This window comes from Rutilus rutilus (genome assembly GCF_951802725.1).
Source record: "Rutilus rutilus genome assembly, chromosome: 8".
NCBI classification, from domain to species: domain Eukaryota; kingdom Metazoa; phylum Chordata; class Actinopteri; order Cypriniformes; family Leuciscidae; genus Rutilus; species Rutilus rutilus.
In genome coordinates, this window is record NC_140222.1 from 23,458,962 (window position 1) to 23,479,886 (window position 20,925).

The 20,925-nt window shown below is 37.7% G+C and overlaps 1 protein-coding gene across 2 annotated transcripts in view; it reads right to left on the reverse strand.

Annotated features, from left to right (window-relative positions):
- The window catches only part of LOC311295466 (uncharacterized protein), a 37,878-nt gene extending 19,387 nt beyond the window's left edge, over window positions 1-18,491 (reverse strand). Inside the window, exons 1-2 of one of the 2 annotated variants that reach the window (XM_084416854.1) lie at window positions 18,275-18,491; window positions 16,181-16,314 (exon numbers count right to left, since the gene is read on the reverse strand). In XM_084416854.1, the coding sequence (XP_084272980.1) occupies window positions 16,181-16,307 (127 nt within the window). In that variant the 5' untranslated portion in view covers window positions 16,308-16,314; window positions 18,275-18,491. Of the gene's footprint in view, window positions 1-10,804; window positions 11,044-11,898; window positions 12,142-16,180; window positions 16,315-18,274 lie in introns of those variants that run through there. The other variant, XM_084416853.1, reaches the window with a different exon arrangement.
- Window positions 18,492-20,925: the final 2,434 nt, after the last annotated feature.

The window sequence follows — 20,925 nt, forward strand, 5'->3', positions numbered from 1 at the left end:
CCTGTTTCAAATGGTTCAAAAAGACCTCCTTGAAGAACTCAAAGAGATCATATAAATGATTCAATGTTATCGCTTAAATGATTCAAAGTTAATGAGTCAGTGACTACCTTGAACAAACCACATTGAATTATTAAAAATGACCCTGATAAATGGCTCAAACTGATCTTATTAAATGAATCACCTTAAATTATTAAAAATAAACACCTTGAATGACTTTCAATGGGTCAAAGTGATCACTTTAAATGATTGAATGTGATTGCTTAAATAACTTAGAGACTCCCATCTCAAAGTGGCTGCATTAAATGGTTAAAAGGGTTCAAACTGACCTCTTTCAGTGGTTCAAACTGACCACCCTAAAAACTCTATATGAAAGTCTTGTTCTGGTGGAAGAGTGACCTCTGACCCGACGCATGACATATGTTGTAGCAGTTGCGTAAGCTTAGGTGAGAGTATACCCCTTTTCCACCAAAAAAGAACTGGTTCGGAACTGGTGCTGGTTCAAAGTTGGTTCAACTTGCTAACCTTCTCAGAACCTGTTTGTTTTTCCACTGACTAAAGAGCCCAGCGAACAACGTCGTTACGCCACTGGGTCCGTTGCCATATGTCTTAGCTTTCGGCAACTTCAAGCCTAACAATTACAATGGCGGACTACATCGTCTTTCTTCAAATGTTTCTCCTGGCTTTGCGATCCTATATTGGGGTCAGAAGAAGACGTTTAGAACACATTTGTGCTGCTCGTCTGGATTACTAGACGGAGGTTACGTTCAAGAAGAAGTTCGACAATAACCCCGCCCCCAGCCCCCGACATAAGCAAGTAAGGTTCTAGTCCAGAAAAGAGTTGGTGCCGCTTTGGAACCAATTTTCCTGGCCGAGAACCGGTTCTTTGGCTGTCGAAACACAAAGAACTGGTTCGCGAGTAGGCACCGTCTCCGAAGCGGCACCAGCACTGCCTTGGTGGAAAAGGGGTAATAGACACCTCTCGCGGTTCAATCAAATAGAGCTGGGCAACAAACTCTTGTCTCTTTAAAAAATTTCATTTTAGACTTTGTTAGAGATGTTTTGTTTTGCTCTATCCACTGTGCTTCCGCGTTCATCAATACGTCATGTGTCGGATCAGAACTCCGGAAGCCAGTGATTATAGTTCATAAAGTTATAAATATGGATATTTTGCATACAAAAATGCATCGCTTCACTTCAGAAGGCCTTTATTAACCCCCTGGATCTGTATGGATTACTTTTATGATGGATGGATGGATGGATGTGCTTTTTTGGGCTTCAAAATCTATGGTACCATTCACTCCCAATATAAAGCTTGGAACAGCCAGGATATATATATTTTTTTTACATATAACTTAGATTGTGTTTGGCTGAAAGAAGAACATCATATACACCTAGGATGGCTTGAGGGTGAGTAGGATCATTTTTGGGTGAACTAACCCTTTAAAGTGATCACCATCAAATGATTCAAAGGAAGAAAGACAATCTTGCAGGTGGGTGTGTAAAAACAGGTGAACTGTTCCTTTAAGACCGAGACAGCACTTAATCAGAGAGCTCTTCTATGATAAATTGCAAAATGACTTTCTAAGTGAGTCTACGTCTGCGCGTTCAACCTGTCAAAGACTTTCCAACCTGGCACGAAAAACAACGAGCCGAGTCAACAGGAGGCATGGCACTTTCCCATAAAGAACGGACACGCCAGCTCGCTTTTTCATTACCGCACCCACCCACACACACACACACACGCAAACGTACATGGTGATCAAACGTACGGATCAAATGCATGGCTGCGTCAGAGATGTCAGACATAATCGTCAACGCAGACGTGCGCCACGAGCTTTGATTCGTCTACGTGCCCTCAGTAGGGTGCTATTGCTGTGAAGGAGACAGAGAGAGGGGGTAACAACAAGGGCAGAGGAGGCTTCAGGTGGGTTGTTTGGGTGTTTTGCGGTATTACAGCATTACTTGCGACTTGTCAGATGTGACTGGAAACTTTTCTCATAGTGAAGCTAAGCATATCAAACTGTCTTCTTCTGTCAAACGAGAGCTACGTTTCTATCAAAGTAACTTGCTATAGTTGGCCAACTCATTTTTATAAAACGTGTAAAATTTACAAAAAAAAAAGTTAACTTTTTATAGCAGGCTTCATTATGATGGAAGACAGGGTTTCAGCTCCTTTAAAATAAGAATAATATATTAAATAATATATTGAAAAATAAAAGTCATAAAATGCATAAAAGAATGAAAGAAAAACATATAGGCTACACACGTGTGTGTGTGTATGGATATATATATATATATATATATATATATATATATATATATATATATATATATTTATTATTATAACAAATTTTTTTCCTGATGACAAAATATAAAATGTGACATTATTAAAAAAAAATTATCATCGATTTTTTACGATTAAGAAATTATTATAAAAAGATGTGTATTAGCATATACAGTATGTGTAGATATGAAATTATATTTATGAAAGAATTTTGAGATAAAATTTTAACTGCATATATTTATTTACATTATTATATTATAGGCCTATATGGAGAAAATTAGGTTTGCGTCTATTCCTACCTAAATTTCACATATCTGCTCTGTATTTATATGTATGAAAACAAACTTAAAACCCAATCCCAATATTCACACCCTGGTTGCACGTTGGTTACTTTTTGAAAAGCATTATAAGCAGCCGCCTCAGTACGGCATGGGTTATTACAGTCTGGAAACTGGTTTCAGTGGCGTGTCGGTGATCTCCAGAGATCCGTGGACCGCCTATGTGCGTTTCAGCGAGGGGCCGTGAGCGTGAACACTAAATGAAATTACATTCCTGCAAAACTATTTTTTCTGCTGCTGCTGAAAAAAAAAAGCAAAAAAAAAAAAAAGCTCTAGGTCTGAAAAGAAAGCTTGTCGTCAATATTCCCTCAACACCCAACACATCTGCTCGAAAGAAAAGAAAAAAGATTTTTGAAAGAATAGGAAGAAAAAATGTATGATGTTCTCCGGAAGCTGTTTTGACAACTCAGCTTTTTCTCTGAAGCTACGGAATGATAAATGAAATGAGAAGAAAAGTATTGTGTTCTGTTAAATGAACATATTGCAAAAACTTTATCCATTATCCATCCATCGTATATATCAATTTTTTTTCCCCAGCAATTTATCATATTACCAATATATCATAATATTTTTGGAAAATTTTCCTTGATTTTATTGTCCATTTTATCTTAAAAATGACAAAAGGCAAGTTTTTTTGATGAAAGAATAAAAAATTATATTGCCTATTTAAAATGATATAATCTATTGTAAAATTGTTCTGTCAAGTATCAAACATTGAGTTGAACAATAAAAAATAGAAAAGATGTGAATTTTCTACGCCACTTATATTTGCATATTTTATTAGGTGTCCCAATATAACAAAACAAATATGTATTTTGTAGATGTATTTGATTTTGATTTAATTTCTGAAGGACCTCAAATGTAATTACTGTAGGTTACCTGAAGTTAACGTTCTTTTCACTAGGGAGCTAAAAATAAAACTATGGAGCTATCAACTGCATTTATTCTCTTTGTAAATTCAAAACAGAACAATTAAGATGCACATTTCAGGGAAGAAAAATTCCCAGGACTAAATTGGAAGCAAAAGGTAAAGAATGTTATTATTTCTTGTGTGCATTTGTGAGAACATTTCATCAGATGTCAAAGCTGTAGTGGGACCAAACCACACTGTAATTGCACATTCCATTTTTAGCTAATGAGACAAAGAGATTGAAGAAAGGGTTTTGTATCTTTTCAATAAGGCATTTCTCATGTGGGAGTTTCATTCCTGCATGTTGAGAGCTGAACTTAATGCCATGTCTATATAAAGCATAAATGACAGATATTCACAAAGATCTCAAAGATGTATTTATATGTTGAACTCAGCGTCTCAGGGAACATGTAAGTGAAACTTTTGGTTTCTATTTAAGTGCCATTATTATGCTATTTTAAAGGTTCCTAATTTTTTATACATTTTTTTGGAGGTCTCCTACAACAGGTTTACGTGCATCCAAGGTAAAAATAAACACTTCGATTTTCTCATAATATACATTGCACATCACCTCATTTCAAAGAGTCTGAAAACAGTTCTTTCAAAGATTCAGTCTCTCTAAACCTCTCCTTTCCGAGAGTTACTCAGATGACCCAGTCTGTTGTGATTGGTCTACTCTGCTCTGATTGGTCAGATGACCCAGTCTGTTGTGATTGGTCTACTCTGCTCTGATTGGTCAGATGTCCCAGTCTGTTGTGATTAGTCTACTCTGCTCTGATTGGTCAGATGACCCAGTCTGTTGTGATTAGTCTACTCTGCTCTGATTGGTCAGATGACCCAGTCTGTCGTGATTGGTCTACTCCGCTCTGATTGGTCAGATGACCCAGTCTGTTGTGATTAGTGTACTCTGCTCTGATTGGTCAGATGATCCAGTCTGTTGTGATTGGTCTACTCCGCTCTGATTGGTCAGATGACCCAGTCTGTCGTGATTGGTCTACTCTGCTCTGATTGGTCAGATGTCCCAGTCTGTTGTGATTAGTCTACTCTGCTCTGATTGGTCAGATGACCCAGTCTGTTGTGATTAGTCTACTCTGCTCTGATTGGTCAGATGATCCAGTCTGTTGTGATTGGTCTACTCCGCTCTGATTGGTCAGATGAGCAAGTCTGTTGCGATTGGTCTACTCTGCTCTGATTGGTCAGATGACCCAGTCTGTCGTGATTGGTCTACTCCGCTCTGATTGGTCAGATGACCCAGTCTGTTGTGATTAGTGTACTCTGCTCTGATTGGTCAGATGACCCAGTCTGTTGTGATTGGTCTACTGCTTACAGTGTGGTTTGGAAACAAAACATGAATTACCATAAATAAAATTTTAGCTCTTCCTAAACACTTGATACACAGTAATGTGCAGGAAGTGAGACTGGAATTACTGACTACTTTGGGAGACACCAACTCCATTTGTCACGAAATATGATCTTAAAGGGTTAGTTCACCCAAAAATGAAAATTCTGTCAGTAATTACTCACCCTCATGTTGTTCCAACCCCGTAAGACCTTCGTTCATCTTCGGAACACAAATTAAGATATTTTTGATTAAATCTGAGAGCAGTCTCACTCCTCCATAGGCTTCTAAGGGAATGAAACTTGCTGGCGCAAAAAAGTTATTAAAGACATCGTTAATATAGTCCAAGTGACTACAGTGGCTCAATCTTAAGTTTGTAAAGCGACGAGAATACTTTTTGTGCGCAAAAACAAACAAAAATAACGACTTTATTCCACTATTAATTTCATTCTCTCTGGGCCTCGAGTCTTTTCACGTAGTGTTTTAGCGCAGCGCGTCTGTGTTGCACATCATCACGCATCACACACATGACCAGCGTCGGCCAATAGTGAGCCTACGTGGTGACGTGCAACACAGAAGCGCTGCGCTAAAACACTACGTGAACTCACTCGAGGCCCAGAGAGAAGGAAATGAATAGTGGAATAAAGTCGTTATTTTTGGGGGGTTTTGCGCACAAAAAGTATTCTCGTCGCTTTATAAACTTAAGATTGAGCCACTGTAGTCACTTGGACTATATTAACGATGTCTTTAATAACTTTTCTGGGCCAGCAAGTTTCATTCCCTTAGAAGCCTATGGAGGAGTGAGACTGCTCTCAGATTTAATAAAAAATATCTTAATTTGTGTTCCGAAGATGAACGAAGGTCTTACGGGGTTGGAACAACATGAGGGTGAGTAATTACTGACAGAATTTTCGTTTTTGGGTGAACTAACCCTTTAAAAACTTTGCAGACCTTTGACATTCACAAACTGTATATATTATAAAATCATTATGACATTGAAATTGATTCTATTTTGTTTTAATAAATGTCATCTAAATAAATCTTAGGCTAGCCAACATTATTTCCTACTAAATTTTCTTTTTTGATCTAAAAAATGTCTCATTACATTTACACAGGTTAAATGTGTTGCAAAAGCCATTTGTCTTTTAAGACAAACAGTGAATATTTTAAGAGCCTCCAGAACGCCAGTGAAGTGCTTGAAGATGCACAACACCACCAAACTGATAATTACTCCGAGCACCCCTGTCTACTCACATCCCAGAATGCAACGGAAATATGCCAGTGTCTCTTGCTCCTGCTGTCACCGCTCTCATTGATGGAGGAAGACAAGAGAACAGTGGGATTCTGGGTAAAGACTCTGAAACAGATTATTGTAGGCACAATATCGATGTAAGGGAAATGAAGACATACACAGCTCTAAATATTTTAGACCACATCAAAACCACATTCTTTTTCCATAGAAAACGCAAATTTACCATTTAATGATGTCTACTATAAAAGGATGGAAGTATTTTCAGTTACGAAAGGTAAACTATAACATATAGCGATGCCTCAATAAAAGTGTGCATTAAATATTATTCTATTGAAAAATGTGTTTTCGTTTCCTCCTGAAATAAAATATAGAGGCTGGTATTCTACAAGTACTTGGTGATTCACTACTAGTGTTGTGGTATTTGATTCATCCTAGTGAATCTTTTTAACGCATTCACTAGAATGACCGTTGTTTACTTATTCATTACTTTTGTGTCTTTTTGAGTCATTGAATCACTCATTCAGTCAATGATTCAATTTAATTAAAAGATCTGTTCTCTTAAAATATCTGTTGACTTAAGATTTGTTCACCTAAAAAAATGTGTTCACCTAAAAGATTTGTTCAAACATGTACAAACTAGCTATTCACCATAATGAATGTTGACAAAATGCAATTTATATATAATATTTTGATTTATCTCAGTAGAATCTTTTGAACCAACTAAAACTATTCATTAAGTAACTTTTTAAGTCATTGAATCCATCAATGACTCGGCCAGTCAATGATTCATTCATTTAAAAGATCCATATGTTCCTTTAAAAGATCTGCTCATTTAAAGGTATAGCGGAGGATTTTCCCGAATTTTAGAAAAGAACCGCCCTCTCCACTTTTTGAAAAAATGCACATGCGCAACACTCTACCTGCTCCCGAGAGGGAACGCCTATTAAACGTGTGCACGAGAGAGCATGCACAAGCTAATCATAGCTTACATTAACTTTTACTAGCAGTGATTTTAAATGGATTTCTCCAAATAGCATGCCAAACTTTACCTGTCAAGTAGAAACTTCGCGACTGAGGCATCAGTGGGAAGCCCAACCTGTGTTTTGAGCGCACGCCATCGTGTGAATCGTGTGCACGAGCACGTACGACGGCCTTACGTAAACATATCACCAGAATGATTGACACTTAGGAGGACCAATAGTCTTGATGATCCACCCGGAAAAAGAAAATCCTCCGCTATACCTTTAAATGATCCATTCACTTAAAAAAAAAAAGAAAAATCACTTAAAAGATCTGTTCACTGTTGAATTTGTTGACCTAAATAACAGAAAAAAAAAATTAGATTTAAAAATGAGAAAGGTTAAAGGTCATCACTCATGGTGGTTTTGATGACATCACACCCTGACTACTACACAGAGGGGGATATAGTAAATACTAATACATATTTCTATTCACCCTTTCACCCACATGATGTCAATAAAATACTTTAATTTTTAAATAAAAAAAAGTCTATTAAATTAGACAAATGCAAACAGAAACATTTTGGCTGGTGGTGTTGGGACTTTTGGACAAACAGAGCATGCAGAATTGAGAACGCTGCTATCAGGCCTGCAAGACACATTGTGTGAGTCCTGTAGCTCAGCGTCCGTGACTCCCTGAGAGCCTACGATAAACCGACACTCCCACTTAATCAGCCCCAGTGTGTGTCTGTGTATCAGAGAGAGAGTCTGTAGCACACACACTTACAGTTATGTCCATTTTCTCCTGTAGCATGTTTGAGTTTCCACTTTAAAGCTTTAGGTTATTTCTGAGGCTATTATTGTTCCTGAGGGAGTGTGAACACACACTACCAGTACACTCATGTTGTCCGGATCGCTCAATGCCAATTATTGTCTGCCTGTACGGCAACAGAAAAATTGTGACTAGATATCTACTTCCTGTCTGCATCCCATCTCTCTTTCAGTCAGAGTAAAATGTGTGTGTGCTGCTCTCGCTTTAAGTGAGAAGAATGTGGCGACAGTACAGGAAATCACAACCCACACCTGTTTTTCACTCCTTTTTTTTTTTTTTTTTTGCTAGGATCGTGCTAAAGTGAATATTCATGTCATCTAATGCCTCAGGTCTTCTTCCAGCAGACGTGTGAACCGCTTTGCTGTGTTCTTAACCCTTAACCCTGTGTCCTTCCAAGTTCATGTCAGCGGTGGAATTGTTAAAGTCTCTGGGGTTTTCTTCTAATCTTGTCCTTCTCAGTGGAAAATTGGCGAACTTATGGACATTGGTCCAATGTCAAAGACGCTTCTCAACCTCATGCCTTGAAGTCAGACTAGCTCATGGTTTTACATGACAGCCCTTATTGGTCCTAACCAAGTTCACCAAACATGGCCTAGCAGGTCAACCAAGGAGGTCTAATGTCTTCCAATTCCTTTGTTAACAACTGTCCTGAGAAGTCAAAAGCCAACTAAAGTTCCAGACAAAACAGTTTGTTGGTAGACATCTACTGTGTTGACGAAATGCGGCTACATTTTGAATGGAAGTCAATGGAGAAAGCAGAATGCTTATTTTTTTTGGTAGCAGAATGCAGTTAAAAGTTGACCCCCTTGAGGTCCACCCGCTCGTAGTCCAGTTTATAAACGTTAGATCACCTTAGACCTGTTAATAACCATGAATGACATTATTAAAATCAATGCAATGTGATCTAAAAACAGAATTGTCAATGAGAAAAAAAAAAATAGAGCAGGATTTAATATTATCCATTGGGAATTGGTTGGATCATAACAGCCTTAAGGCCAAAGTATACTTTGTTTCTTGACTTGACCTAAGCACTTGAAAACAAAGTCCACTAGATAGTGCGCATGGTGTGAATGCGTCTTTCCCCACTCACGGCCAAAGGAAAATACTTTAAAAGATGGAGCAGAACGCAGTAAATAAAGAATACCAGGGCCTTGAATATGATACGTTGTTGGTATTAGTGTCTAATTTGTTAAAGAATCGTTCATTTGAGTCACATTTTTTCAATGGTTCACAGAACTGGTCTGAATGATTCATTGGCTAAACAAATTAATTGATTTACTCTCTTAAAGGGATAGTTCACCCAAAAATGAAAATGCTGTCATCATTTACTCTTCCTCAAGTTGTTCCAAACCTGTATGACTTTCTTTCTTCTGCTGAACACAAAAGAAGATATTTTGAAGAAAGTCGGTAACCAAACGACTGATGGACCCCATTGACTTCCATAGTAGGAAAAAAAAAAATACTATGGAAGTCAATGGGGACCAGCAAATGTTTAATTACCAACCTTCTTTAAAATATCTTCTTTTGTGTTCAGCAGAAGAAAGAAAGTCATACAGGTTTGGAACAACTTGAGGAAGAGTAAATGATGACAGCATTTTCATTTTTGGGTGAACTATCCCTTTAAGTCGGACTGAATAACTTGTTGGCCAAAACAATAAAACAATTCACAGAACCTGTCACATAACTGGTCTGAATAGTTAATATATGTATATATATGCATATATATGTATGTATATGTGTATATACATGTGTATATATACATGTGTATATGTATGCATATATGTATATATGTGCGTGTGTATGACCCAGCAAAATGATTGATTCACTTTTAAATTGGACTGAATGACGTGATCATGAAAAAGAAATAATGATTGACAGAATCAGTCTGAATGATTGACAGAACTGGTCTTAATGATTCATTCACCCATCTAAATGATTGATTCACTCACAAATTTGACTGAAATACTGAATAAATGAAAGAATGATTCACACACAACCAGTCTCACCAAATTAAATGATAGATTAACTCACAAAATAACTTTTTGAAATGGATTCACTGATACATTCACAAACCGGACTGAACAATTAAAGGAACCGTATGTAAGAAATGTATTTCAATTAATCATAAAATGGCCCTGATATGTCACTAGACATTAGGAAATCATGTTCATTTCAAATACTTATATCACTGTAGTCCGGCCAGGATATTGTCATTTAAAAGTGAAGTTGCAGCCCTCAACTGATGTTGATGTTGTCATGTTGTGTTTTGGCCTGATGCCCCACCCTCCACCTATCTACCAATCACGAAGTCAGTAGTGTTTCGGCATCCGGGTTGCCAGCTCTGCTCTAGTTACCACAGCTGCAGCTACAAACGTGTCGGATAAAAAATGTCTAACATTACGAAACCTGAAAGACCTCTTTATGAATCCGAAATACGCAAAGCATCACTCATGAAGCATAAACATAATTAACAGGAAAAAAACGTACTGTGTAGGACTCGTCACTTGCCATCGGAAGCTCCTTGTAGCAGCCTACGTTCCTGCTGGATCCTGCAGCCTAGCTGGCAACCTCGAGTCAGGGGGGAGGGGGAGGGGGAGGGGATACACCGCTCTACAGTAATTTGAAAGTGATTGCAGTACCAGTTTTGGCCACAATCTTACATACGGTTCCTTTAATTCACGCATCACGAATTTGACTGATTTGGTCTGATTGGTTCTTGAGTCGACAACTCACTGAATCACTGAACCATTATCACTGAATGAAATCTTTGAAACAATATTCATGTGAAACTCTTGAAGGGATGGGTAGTACGGCAAATTGTTTATAAAACCATAAAAATACCACATTCACATTACATAAATGAGTCTTCATGAAGTCAACATCCACTCACATGTAATCTGAGCCCATATCAGCAAGGATGCTTCTCTCATCTGCCGTCTCCCTGGAGACAGCAACCATGGAAACCATGACAGGCCCCATTGACTGCAATCCCACAATTCCCTGTCCATTCGGCATGTACGGTAAAAGCTTTCGTCTGGAGGGGTTCTTTATTCAGGTGACTTCAAAGGTAGATTAGTTCACCTGCAATTGATTTGGCACACGAGAAAAAGACAAGGACGCCCTCCAGATCTAAAGAAGCACAACAATAAATCTCAAAATACATTTTAACAACAGCCTGGAGATGAAACGCAGTTTCGTTATGAATTCCGAAAAATTTGAAGTTTCGTTACATGACATATCAAGGTAGGACTGACAAGAGGAAGATCTTAAGTGCTATTCAGACGGTAATCGTTTAACATGGATGTAAGGTAATATCAGCATTATCAGGCACTAGATGGAATAGGAAATGTCAGTGTTTTTCTACCACTACAAAAGATTCGACTCAACATTTGTGAACATTTCTATCAATCCATTTCATGACCGAATAGTCCAACTGTGAACAAACTGATCAGTTGAATTCCTGAATGAATCATTCAGACCGGTTTTGCGAACCTGTTCAATGATTCTCTGACAAGATTTGATTTAAAAATCAGACATTGATCAGTAATTTTTCCAGAAGTAAATTACGGGCCTTTTTATGGATGAGATACGGCTACTTTTTGACACTTTTATCATTCGAATTTGGGTATTTGGCACAATTGAGGCTTGTGTCAGAGAATTGTTGTAAAAAACATGATTAAAAACATTTGAAAATGAATAGTTGTCATCACCACTTTTCAAACTTTGCTTTTTTGTTTTGCAAGATTTATGTTTAATTTTACGAGTAAAAAAATGTATTCATATAGGCAATGCAACTAAATCTTCTAAATGCTAAAACTCCCTATTTTAAGGTCAAATAATTTTAGTAAACAATGTGAACAGGTTCGAAGAACCGATCTGAATGATTTATTTCACCAAACTCACTGGCTGATTCACTCTCAAATTGGACTGAATGACTCGTTCACAAAAGCTATAGAACAATTCACAGAAACAGCCTAAACGTACGGTGGCTGAGAAAGCTCAACGGGCTGCAACTAAAGAAAACACATTTTCATCAGTTTGTCAACACATTTACTGCAAATTCAACGCAACCAAATACAGAAATGAGCTGCAAATACTCACAATGCAAGCAAATACAGAAACTTGCTGCAAATACTCAAAACCAGATACAGAAGCGAGCTGCAAATACTCACAACGCAACCAAATTTAGAAACGCACTGCAAATACTCACAATGGCCCTCATTTATCAAAAGTGCGTACACCAAATTTCCAGCGTACACCTGGCGTACACCCAAAACCACGGTGACTTTGAGATTTATCAATATGGACGTTGGCGTACGGCACGCTCAAATCCTACGCCAGCTCAGGAGGTGGTGTACGCACGTTTTGAGTGCGGGAATGCGCGGAAAAACAATTCCCAACACCACAAAACGCACTGACAAACTAAAAGATATGATATATTATGACCCACTGTAAAAAAAAAACAACAACAAGTAATTATAAACTTCAGTGTTTATTTTTGTGCAACATGGACTTCAATGTTTAATTTGTGTGACTTTACCAAAGCATTTGAATTGTAGGCATATGTATTCCTTAAGTTGTGAGCCTGTGCGCTTTACCTGACGTTTCAAGCCTAGTTTATACTTTCGCCTGGCTCCGCAGCGCGAGTCTCCGCAGACTGCGCGCGCACCTCCCCAAATGGACGAGGCGTTTATACTCGACGCGATCGCCGTTGTATATTCTTTGAAACGATGGTTAGGCCAGGGTTAGGCCCGGCAGGTGTGCACGGACTGGGTTTAGTAATGAAAGGCTTTCAATGACCAAAAAATAATTCAGACTGACAAAATAATAAAAATGACATTCTTCTTTTAAATAATAATAATAATACAAATAATAATAATAACGACATTCTTCTTCTAAATAACAATAAGCGTCATTAATAATAAAAATCTAGAAATCAATTTTGTTTCTTTCCACTTCCCTGGTTTCGCTTTCTCTTTCTCAAAGAAGTTTCTCTTCTTTGCCGTCTTCCGTGTGTCCATGGCGTAAAATGAGGGCGTGGAGGGAGCGGAGACTTGAATATATAGGGGCGTGTTATTCTAATGACGATCGTTTTCAGCCGCGGCATTTATCAAGCGCAGGTATTGCGTACACCTGGATTTCAAAGGTACGCACAGCTTCATAAATCAGGCGATGAGAGGAGTGTAAGCATAATCTTACGCCAATATATACGCCCGTTTCTACGCAAGAATGATAAATGAGGGCCAATGTAACCAAATACAGAAACGAGCTGCAAATACTCACAACGCAACCAAATTCAGAAACACACTGCAAATACTCACAACACAACCAAATACAGAAACAAGCTGCAAATACTCACAACACAACCAAATACAGAAACAAGCTGCAAATACTCACAACACAACCAAATTCAGAAACACACTGCAAACACTCACAACACAACCAAATACAGAAACGCACTGCAAACACTCACAACGCAACCAAATTCAGAAACGCACTGCAAACACTCACAACACAACCAAATTCAGAAACACACGGCAAATACTCACAACGCAACCAAATTCAGAAACACACTGCAAATACTCACAACGCAACCAAATTCAGAAACGCACTGCAAATACTCACAACACAACCAAATTCAGAAACACACTGCAAATACTCACAACGCAACCAAATTCAGAAACACACTGCAAATACTCACAACGTATCCAAATACAGAAAAGAGCTGCAAACACTCACGACGCAACCAAATACAGAAACAAGCTACAAATACTCACAACGCAAACCAAATACAGAAACAAGCAGCAAATACTCAAAAAGCAACCAAATTCAGAAACACATTGCAAATACTCACAACGTAACCAAATACAGAAACGAGCTGCAAATGCAAACAACACAACCAAATATAGAAACATCAATAAACCATTGTACATCAGTACATTGAGTAGATCAAAACTTAATCCAAAAGTATTGACATTTATCAAAAATAAAATAAAATAGCGGGCAAAAATGATAACCAGCAGGAATTTTTCCCTGGACGATGGGAGAAAACAGACATTTTCAACTCAAACAGCCATTTTTTTAAACAATTTTTACATCTGTAAATGACAAGGCAATTACAGCCTGAATAGGGCTTAAAAAGCAATTTCTTTAAAAGGAAATATCTCCTTTTGCTCTGAACTTTGAGCATTGTAACTTTGATGATGTTGTTTATGCTCAAACAGCAACATTACACACTAACTAAAGTTAAAAAAGTGAAATCATAATCAACCACCCCTTTAATAAATATTTAAATTATAACTGTAAACCTTTTTTCTTTGTTGGTCAAAGAAAATATTGCATCTCTCCACAGTACTTTTGTGTCCTACCTTAGAGTCAAAGTGAAAGGCAAAGATACTGATTCAATAGGCCTACCTGTCCACACACATTCGGCCATCTCTTTAGATGGACTGTGCTTTGACTGGCAGGAAAGTTGAGTGCCTGTATATTTTGCTCTTGTCTGAAAGATCTCCATGTTGGAGCAATAAAAGGCTTTTCTTCCAGTTGCGTTCCTCCCCTTTAGCCATTAAAGAGTGCCTCTCGCTAAACAAATTGCACATCACTCCAGCGCGCGGACCAACGTAGAGCGAGCAATGTTTTGAAAGCTTGAGATTATTGGGCTGCCATACGTGCGGCAACTTAAAGAGAGAGATGGAGAGCGTTGTATAACAGTTATTGTGCGCTCACAAAAAGGACCATAACAATACAGTATGTGCTAAAACCCCATTTGGCCAGTAATTGTTTCTCAAGGGAGCTTCTGTAAAATAATGTTTGTATGGCTTTTTCCGTGATAAAAATGAGTTTTGACAGCTATTAATTAATTCAAGGAAAAAATGTTGTCCAATAAAGTTGCCTCATATGTAGTCAGTCACATGATGATATTTCAGTGTGACATTGAGTGAACTTGCTGAAACCTTTAAGGACTACAACAAGGACATTCCTCCAGGGTTAGTGACATCACCAACCCTAGAATTTGCATAAACCCCGCCCCCTGAACACGATTTGTAGATTATTAAGACAGAATATGCTAATCAATGACTAGAAGATAACTACACATCAGCTACAGAAATTCATCAACTAACCATTCAGAAATGTCCTGTTGCATTCTACATGTTGTCACTTCTTCTTGAGTCTCTCCATCATTTGTCTGAATGCGGTTTGAACATAAAAGGCTAAACGTTTTTGAAATGTTCAGTGTATGTGTGTGTGAGGTAAAAGGACAGGAGCTCTTGAAGCTCCGCCCTCTGTGCCACAGCATCTCATTTGCATTTAAAGGAACAGAAACAAAACGGTGCGTTTTTGCTCACCCTCAAAAAGTGAAAATTTGAATATGCTATATAAAACTATGGGGTATTTTGAGCTAAAACTTCACATACACACTCTGGGGACATCAAAGACTTATTTTACATCTTGTGAAAAGGGCATTATACCACCCCTTTAATTTACGGCCTACAGCCGAATTACAGCCGTGCTGATATAGAGCCATATCGCACGGCTACTCGTGTGATATTGCTTATATATCAAGAGGTTATTTAGTGTTAATCCAAAAGGAGATCCAGTTTCATGACCCTGAAACACAATCCACACACAAGGAGTCTGAAGAATCAAAACACACTTCGCCAGCCTTGCTGTTACATTCATTACATGAAAAGGCCTTGAGTACGTACACCAATCCTGCACTTTTCAAAGGCACCAAATCAGAGGCCATCCTAAATTAAGCACTACCGGACCAGAATCACAAAACACCATACGCACAAGTCCTATATTTACTCGGTTTTCCTGTCGTCCTACTTTCCCCGTCCTTTCAGATCTCAACATCTTAAGATTTTTTGAAGAATGTTATGAATAGATAATTATATCAAATATAATACATAATACATGTAATATATCAACGACAACAAACAAATGAAATAAACAAATAAATAAATATAATTTCATGACTGAAACAAAATGAAAGTGAATAAAATATTATGTAATCTAATGTTGTATTTATAATATGTAATAATACATAGCCTATAATACATTAATAACAAAAAATAAATAAATATAAATAAATAACAGGGATGAAACAAAATGAAAGTGAATAAACAAATTAGATTTTTGGGTAAACTATCCCTTTAAATACATTTCAAGTCAGTGAAATTAGAATTATGCAATCACTAAAGAGTTTGTGAAAGAGTGAATAAATTGCTCCATATTTGTTCAGAAGTATGAGAAACACACTTACATGTGTCATTGTGTAAAATCCATGTTGTGGTCTGTGGAGCTAGATCAGTTGGGCTTATGGATAGTGAAGGGCTTTGAGTCACATCCCCCATGGCTGAATCGGTAAGTCGTTCGACTGGTGCAGTCATTTTTTTTCTTTAAAATACAAATACATGTTCAAAATCAAATGTATGTACAATCATGTTTTTAACACTGCATTTGCTTCAATACTGGTGCATCTACCAAGAAATGGCTTGCATGAGACTCTCAGTTAGCTCTGACACATCAGCTGTGAACAGAAAGTGTCGACAGTTGTCCGATATCAGCAGACTGTGAAGCTGTTGGCTGCGGCACAGAATCTCCAAGCATGATCTGGCTTCTGATTGGCTGCCACTGCATGCATACAGTCCCACGCCCTTATTTTTAGAAAATTAATCGTTGGATGAAACACTGGTGAGCGTTCAAAGTTATCAGTCAAGAACATATGAAACTGTTTACTGACGATCTTGGGCAGTTCACGTAAGTACATGCTGCAATTTTCATTTGGCTTTGAAAGAGTTTCCCTCCCCTATTTAAGAACGATTTTTACACAGCCTCAGATATGATAACCAAAAGTGTCATCTTCAAAAGAGGAGATTAGCAGTAATAGATTCACATATGCACATATACAGCTAATTAAAGACATATCAACTGTGTTTAAAGATAAATGATGCTGAGGTAAATTGTGTTACCTCAATCTACTTAGACAGCATTTTAAGGCAATATAAACATGCTCGAAGTAATTCCATTCCTTCTACAATACATTTTTGGTACAATACATATTTGTATGTAAAGTACTTCTCATTCACTTCACAAAATATTAAAAACATTCTTATAAAATTTATTTTATTCAATTTAATGGGTGCTATAGAATTTGTATGCGTATTATGAGGTTGTTAGCTTAGCAACAAGCTAACAAAATTTTACTGGAATCAATACGAGACAATTCTTTGTAATAAAATGGCAGATAAGTCCAGAGAAATGCTACACTTATAATATGTTAAACCTTGAAAAGTGTAGTTTAAATACTAGCCTATTGTAGATTTGTTTGTTTTTTTAATCACAATTTTACTCAATATTTGTGTGTTCTGTACTTACGCTTCTTTAAGAAGCTAGCCTACGTGTAAACAAATGTAATATGGCAGATGTGTCGACTAGAAATTCACTTAATTCAATACTGAAAAACATGAATAAAAAATGTAATCTACTATAAATACTATTTTAATCAATAGTTTTAGTCATATGTACTTTTTATTAGAGTATAATGTTGTTAGCTTAGCAACATGCTAACATCAACTACTGGAATCTTACTCAATTTGTGCTCTTTAGGCCCGTTCTAAGGACAATACCTATAACAATAATTATAAAGTTTTAATAATCATTCTATGAGAATAGCGGAGTCCTAACAATGACACAGAGGAACAATATAGCTGAAATCACTTTTTAGAAAGATTTTTTTCCCCAGCTGATGAACGATAAAAACATAGACAGCCAATCAGAATCCACCTGACTTTGATCCTGAAGCTGCTAGATATTCACTTATCATTCAATAATGAAAGTCTAGTCTAACAAAAAATATTTTACCTAACATTTAAGAGTGCTATTTACTTTTTATGCTTATACTTTTTTTGCAGTGTTAGCTTAGCAACATGCTAATCCTAAATTCAAGTGGAATCAGTGAAGAGTTTGCCAACTATGTTTAACATTCCAAATCAGTCAGCGAACAGCCAGTTTTTGTCCTAAATTCAGCATAATGTCACATTGAGGAGGAATACGTGCGTTGGGAAGCTAATTAAGGTGGTGTGGATTATTTCAAACTTTTCCCAGGAAAATGCAGAAATGACACGAAGGACCAGGCGCCTGTGATGAGTCTTATTTGTCAAATTCGAAAGCGTCGCCGCTGACAGAATGAGACCGACAATTAGTTACATTGCAGGTGTTGCCTTGCAGCATGGATCTAATGTCCCCACCTTCTGTCACAGCGAAAGGGCAGCGTGTCCTTACGAAGCTACACGAGGGTCTCACGACAGCAAAAAAAACAAAACAAAGTGGAGTGAATGACAGAGCTGAAACTTACCAGGCCAACTGCAGCAGGTTGTCTTGCCTCGTTTCACCAATTGACGTCCACTGACTGGAACTTAGTCTCGAGTTTGATAGTGTATGCAGCTAAAGGGCCATGTGCTGAACGTCTCACCTCTTTATCTGTCTGTCTGTTGGAATGTCTCTCTCTGGTGTTTTTCAGATATGAACCTCATATTTTCTCATGTTGGTTATCTGAACTTGTAGCCCCACCCTTTGAATTCAAACAAGCTGCAGTTGCTCCCTGGACCAGATATGAAGAGGGGCTCTGGAGAGAAAGACCCACACCCATAAACACGTGTGTTTGGAGGAAGTTGGCTGTGGAGAAACTGGTGAAGTCAGCACGCAGATGTTAGGGCCGTGAATCAAAATAGTCAAAATAGTCCCATTTACTATACTTTTCAAAAACATGGTTCTGCTCTTATTGTGCCTGATTGAATTCCAAAAGAAAATGAAACAAATCTTTAACCTAATCTTAAAACAAAAGGAACAACTTTTCTTTTTTTCTGAAATCACGCACTCTTTTCAACCCTTTTCCTTCAACCATCTGCCTCCATTCTGCTTCGCAACACCCACTTTTCATTATCCAGTCAATTCCCAATGGACAGAATTACATTTTCTCATTGAATATCCAGTTCCCTTCCCAGAAAAAATTTGATTGCAGAAGTGGGTTGCAACCTCTGGATAACTTAGTCTTGGTGCATTAAACTGGATTGTAGGTTATAAAACTTTTAAGCTTGACAATTTAATGGAAGTAATGGTAATTTAAAACTCATCTGCTTTTATTGCCATCTCCAAAATCATCATATTTGGTCATATCCTTCAAAAACCTGCACTTCATACTGCATATATTCACACTTTCTCAAGGCCTGATTTTTTGGATCAAGTTTTCATCAATTGTTCTTCTTTTACAATCCCTCTGTTCCTGTCAAAACACTTGGCTGTACAAAGTTAAATTTGTCATTTCACACAAAAGTAATACAAATCTTATCCAGTTCTATCTGCACTGCGGTGGAAAAGAAATTCAGCACCTACTCGCCCACGAAGTAACACGCTCGATATAAATGGGTTGATGTGTAGTGAAATTGCTCCAAAAATGGCGAGGAACAGAATATATTACTGCATAAAACAGAAAGTGTGAGACCTCAATAATCTCTGGAGTTAAAATAAGACCCCAATGTACAGTTACACAATCTTCTCAGTTATTTATTCACTGATCATTCCCAAAACACCCCTAAAGTTCAAACAAACGACTCCCAATCATCAAACGTTTACACATTGCAAAAGAATACTTCTCAAGTTCTTTGTTAGTGTTTTTGTGACTTGTTTACAAGAAAAAATATCTAATAATCCTCAAAATGAGATAAATTGACTTAACAACACTGTATAAGATATTAAGGCATGATTTAATGTATTGTATTTTAAATATAAATGTGTTTTGTCTTACTGCACTTTAATTTTTTTCATAAAACATCCATCAGTGTAATATGACAAAAAAAACAGTGTATTATACTACAAGCAAACTGATCTCATGAGAAAACTATTTTACGAGGTGATGATTTCACATGAATTCCAACGATATGATTCATGCGGAAACATATTTTTAGGAAGAAAAAAGTATACATGAAAGTCCGCCCCTAAACCTAACTGTCGGTGGGGCGTAATCAGTGATGCGTCATTGTGGTGAGCTCTGGCTATGACGCAAGGTGTTGTGGATGTTTGTTAAATGGGCCAACCCTAGTCTCGCGTAGCCAGACCTTGAGAATGACAGCAGAAGGTCTGGACTCCATAGCAGCTTTCATTGGCCAATGACCGTCATGAGGCCTTCTGACTGACATGTAAAGCAACCAATCACAGTTTGTTTTGGTCCGCGGTGTGTAAAACTCTTGGACTTAAACTTTACAGATTTCTTATACTTATGAAAATCCAGCATTTAGTTGATCCAGATAAGCACGTCATTGTCACAGTTGTAAACATGACGTCGTTCTTCTTCCATGAGGGGGTTTGGCGTCACGGCATCTTTGTTTCCAGGGCGGACCGTTAAAGAATGCGACACCCGGACATCCTGTAGAATTCAACCAATCAGATGACGACTTCGAAAATCCTGAAGTGTTTCTAGTTAAGTGTGCTATATGCATCAGACGTTTAGCCAGTGGTTCGTCTGAGGCTGAGACTAGTCCAACACTAACTTTAAGTATATTAAAGTTGTATATTCTAATGATATATACTACAAATGACGGAGAGGAGACATCAACTTTCTGTTCACGGCATTCATCCAGGGGGGAAGCTCTTGGGGCGAGAGGCGGAAGGCGTTAAGGGATCCGGAATGGCTTTTTAATTACAGCCATTTTCTGCTCAGAAATGAACTGATGCAGGCTGTCACCGAGACACCCCCCCCCCCCCCCCCTCCCCCCGCCAGCTACAGCTGGATCATATGGGCGAGGATATTAATTACTGAGAAGACACATGCACTGACCTGCTGTATTCTGTGTGACTAACGAAAAGAAAAACAATGATCGTAGTGACTCGTTACATTATTTATGACTGCCTAATGTTTAGTGCAGACTTCGCTAATTGTGTTTTCAAACAAACGTATTAGCAAGGAAATTAATTAGCGTGTGTGTGCGTTTCTTAGTGCAGCAGTTAATC